At 48.1% G+C, this 4469-nt stretch overlaps 1 protein-coding gene across 1 annotated transcript in view; it reads left to right on the top strand.

Moving 5' to 3' along the window:
- Window positions 1-4: 4 nt before the first annotated feature.
- Window positions 5-4469, top strand: part of FLVCR2 (feline leukemia virus subgroup C cellular receptor family, member 2) — a gene marked incomplete at its 5' end in the record, with an annotated part of 33804 nt that continues 29339 nt past the window's right edge. Inside the window, one exon of the mRNA XM_009887043.1 lies at window positions 5-421. Coding sequence (XP_009885345.1) covers window positions 5-421 — 417 coding nt within the window. The remainder of the gene's footprint in view (window positions 422-4469) is intronic.

Below are 4469 nucleotides of genomic sequence, written 5' to 3' on the forward strand. Positions count from 1 at the left end.
TCGCTGGCCCGTGGTGCTGCTCTTCAGCAGCTACTCGCTGTGCAGCGCCTTCCAGTGGATTCAGTACGGCAGCATCAACAACGTCTTCGTGGGCTTCTACGGCGTGAGCACCTTTGCCATCGACTGGCTCTCCATGAGCTACATGCTCACCTACATCCCTCTGCTCTTCCCCGTGGCATGGCTGCTGGACAAGAAGGGCCTGCGCATCATCGCCCTGGTGGGCTCGGCCCTCAACGCCCTGGGCGCCTGGGTGAAGCTGGGCAGCCTGAAGCCACATCTCTTCCCTGTCACCGTCCTGGGGCAGGTCATCTGCTCCCTGGCTCAGGTCTTCATCCTGGGCATGCCCTCACGCATCGCCTCCGTCTGGTTCGGCTCCCATGAGGTCTCCACCGCCTGCTCCATCGCTGTCTTTGGGAACCAGGTAACGGGGCAGCTGTCCTTTGGCTGGCTGGGCACATGGGGCACGCCTTCACCAGCCTGGACGGAGACTGGGAGTGCTAAAGGGGGAAAGCGGCAAACCAGGGAGGGGGAAGAGATCCGCAGGGCATGGAGGGCAGGAGCAAGAATAAGAGGTGCTTATATGAAATTCCCCCTGGTACCTGGAAGGACACAGCTGGGGTTAGGCTCTGGGCTGACGGTGGTGGCAGAAGCAAATGGGACCTAAGTGTCGGGGGGTTGGATATGATTCTGGCTTTGAGTGGTGTTTGGCCTCAGGGTCTTCTCCAGTGCCCTCCTATTCCCATGTCTGCAAATCTCCACTCCAGGGGTATGATTCAGTAGCACCGTGGATGGGCTGGAGGGGAATGCTCAGTGCTGAGAAATGCGCGTTAGGCAAGGTGTCCTGCAAACCTCAGATCTGCAGTTGCATCTGGACTTGACACTGCAATATCCTTCTCCTGCTGACAAGAAGATGGGACAAAGGTGATTAACTGTATATTGAAAAGAGTACTTGTCACTGGGTCCTGGAGGAAAAGGACTTTAACGCTTTCTTACCTCTTAAAAGTAGGTACAGAGTTTCCACAAGCAGTTGCTTTGAAAAGAAGCAAACCTTCTGTCGTGCTAGGGCAAGGTAAGCTCCCCGAGCTCTCTTGCATCAAGGCAGGTGAAGGAGGCCAGTGACCCACACTTGCTCAAGCTGTGATGGTCTTTTCTTGTAGCCAGCTAGTACTCAGAGGAGACAAATTTTTCCACAGTTTTGAAAGGATGAGGGAAATAGCTTCTTGACCCTTGCACTGGAACACCCACTCATCCTTGCTGCACGAAGCAGATAGACCAATGCTGGTGCAATGTGGCGTAAGTGAAGTGAGTCTGGCTCTGCAACGGTAGTGTGAAGAAGAGGGAAGTAGAACCTGGCATTAGCTTGCTAGGCTGGACCTGTGCCCCTTACTTTGAGACCTAATGTACTCCCCTACACATGGCTGCACACTGCCCTGGTCCCTCTTTCGTTCAGCCTGTGGGTGCTATTCAGATTTGAATGGTTTGCAGTTCAGGTAGTTTCTTAAGCACGGTTTTCCTCACAGGTAACTTTGTGTGCAGTGGGTTTGAGGTCTCCTTTCCCCACATTCCAGGGTTTCTGTACTTATTTAAATACTGCGGAGGCTAAAAGAGGTGAATGCTTGGGGATGGTATTTGAGGAACGGGAGTTTGTGGAACAGCACTAGGGAATTAAGGAGACTCTGGCTTACATCTTTTGGAAAGAGAAAACATCTTTCTCTGAGTGAATCTAAGCTTTCCTCTTCACTCTTATCACCCAGGCTAGTGGGCTGTTTTTTATGTGTTTTAAATGAATCTTTAGAGTGGAAGGCATTTAACTTGGCATGAGCACTCTGCTGCTTTAGGAGTAAATAAGTAACAGAGCATTTTGCTGTCAAACTTTTTTTTTAATTATTCAGGTGGAGTTACTCAACAGTGTGCATAAGAAATCCAAACAATGAGGTTTTCAGTCTGTGCTATGTGCGTATGTGGTATCCTCGTTGTCCTAAAAGGAGCGGGTTAGTCTAACGGTTGCGAAAAGCAAACTTTGGCTATGCTTTGGGTTGAACTGATGTGGCAATGAGACCTCAGTTCAGTACATAGCCTCTTCTTTGTAATCCCAGACTTTCCTTTTAGAGAATTGGAGAAATCAGAAATGGCAACGACTAAAGACAGGGTGTGCTCCATAGGAAGGACCTATTCGTTCCCTTAATTTCATTCTCTTAGTCGAGAGTCCTGAGGTGTATAATCATAGTGAATGAAAAGTAGCTATTTTGTTTAGCGGTTGGGGAGGGGAAAGAAATAGAGGCATCCTTTTTTCCCGACTCTGCAGTTAAAGACTGTGTTTTAGGGAGTGTTAGCAAAGGGTATAATACAGCGAGTTTGTAATTGCAGTATGCAAGTATGGGAAATCATTCCCTACACCCGTTCCTCCACAACTGTATGTTTTTCCTTTCCTTACCGTGTCACTTAGTTACAGATCCTCAAGGTAGAAAACTGTCATGAGTTATTATCACGATTATTATTATCAAATGCTGAGCACTCATCCCTCTCCGACAGGAACTGCAGTCAGCTACATGGAGGATCAGGGCAGCGTCACTGCTTCTTTTTTTGATACACCTGCCGTCTTTCTGCTCCTACCATCTTGGCCTTTGGCAGTACTTAAGCAGCGCTGTCCTGAGGAGACCCCTGCCTGCTGGTTCATCTAGGTCTGCCAGGGTGATGTCTGCTCAGGACACCGCTGCTGCTTCTTGCTGAGTGATGGTAACCTTCAGGTTCAAAGTTAGCCCTGAACAGTAAATCATTGAATCAGTCAGACTGGGCAGTAAATATCTTTTAAAAAACAAACAAACCCTAGTAGAGGATCAGATTCTCCTCACTTGTTTCTGGTCATGCATTGGCTGTGGTATCTGAAGTGCAAAGAAGCATTAGATTAAGCACTCGAATCAATGCTAGAAGAGAAGAGTGTGAACACCTGTGGAGGAGGTGATCACATTCTTTTGTTTACCCACTGCTGGGTTTCATGGCATTTTACTTTTCCTCATTTTAACAGGGAGATGCATGTTTTTTTCCATTATGGGTTTTTCCATTTTTTTCCTTGTCCCTGCAAGTGCATGGATGGGGAGGTGTAGAATGGGGCTTACTTGCATGTTGGATACTTTGCCATTAAAATATTAGTGTTATTACAATATTAGTAGCATCTCATTGCTTAAAAGACTAGGAAAAATCTATTAGGGGGCTTTTCCTTAGGCTGAAGTTCTGGCAGGAAGCAGAAGTGTTTTAGAGAGTTCACAGATGTGTTTGAATATTGGGAGGAATTTGTCTGACATGCTTCTGAAAGTCAGCCGTCAGTAGTAGCGTGCCTGCTACGTTGTCAGCAGTGTCATTTGTGGAGGAGCTCGGTGCTGGACATCCATGTGAAGTCCCATGCACAAGAGGTGGGTGTAAGGCCGTGCTGCTTCCATTTTGGTGTGTTGATTTCATCAGCTGGCTCCCTGTTTGGGGATGTGGTTCAGACCTGACAGGTTACAGCAGATGGGCTTCAGACTTCTGTGTTGGAGGGAGACTGTCCCCTCATTCCTCCTGGTGAGAGGACCACAGCGGGAAGAAACACTCCTGAGATACGAGCATTTGCAGGAGTATGTGCTTGCCTTGCCCCTTGCTTTAATGTACTTGCTCTCCTGTCTTTTCGGGATGAGGAGACACAGTGCTGTGGCATGACAGAACTAACACAGTGGTGAGGATGTTTAGGTAATGAGTTAAAGTCTCATGGCTTTTTGAAATTTGTAAGCTGGAGCCCGGTGGCCAGGGACCAGTCTTCTGCTTCAGCTACCATGGCATGTGCTGGACTGCTGTGCTTGGGCGACACTTCTTCAGGCATGCTGGTTTTAATCGTATCTCTTACTGCTGTGTCTCCCTGTTGTCACCTGATGGGCAAGGGACATGGGCAGCATGCAGGGAAGGGTGTAATTGTGTTGCACAGGGGCAATGAAAGAACATTTGTGTTTGTGACTTTGTATTGCTTTGCCACGGGTATTGTTTTTGATTGAAGTAGACCTCGTTCCTGGCTCTTGCCATTCTGACAAAGAGAAACGAGCAGCTCATGGGCTTGGGAGTAAGGATGCGGGTGTCTTCGATTATCTTTCTGCTGTAATTTTGCCTCTTCATTTTTTAGCGGGGGTTGATAAAAGGTGTTGATGTGGTTTGGGAGGAAGGAAAACTTCTGCTTCGTATTAATCTCTGCCTCTGGGAAAAAATGATGCAGTACCTTACTGGTCTTCAGGTGGGGTCTGTCCTTGTTCTGATGCAGCTGGCTTCAGAGATTTCGGGCTTCTGTAACAGAAATGGCCTGAGGCAGAGCTTTTAGGTGCTATCTGCAGGCTACTGGATAAGGGCTTTTGAGGTGGACAAACTGGATGATGAGCTGTGAATGACATTCACGCTTGCTCCCTCTCTCTCCAGGTGTGTCCTTTCCTCTTGTTCTGAATTGGGGGAAA

Source organism: Charadrius vociferus, unplaced genomic scaffold (genome assembly GCF_000708025.1).
Source record: "Charadrius vociferus isolate BGI_N301 unplaced genomic scaffold, ASM70802v2 scaffold14, whole genome shotgun sequence".
In the NCBI taxonomy this organism is placed as follows: domain Eukaryota; kingdom Metazoa; phylum Chordata; class Aves; order Charadriiformes; family Charadriidae; genus Charadrius; species Charadrius vociferus.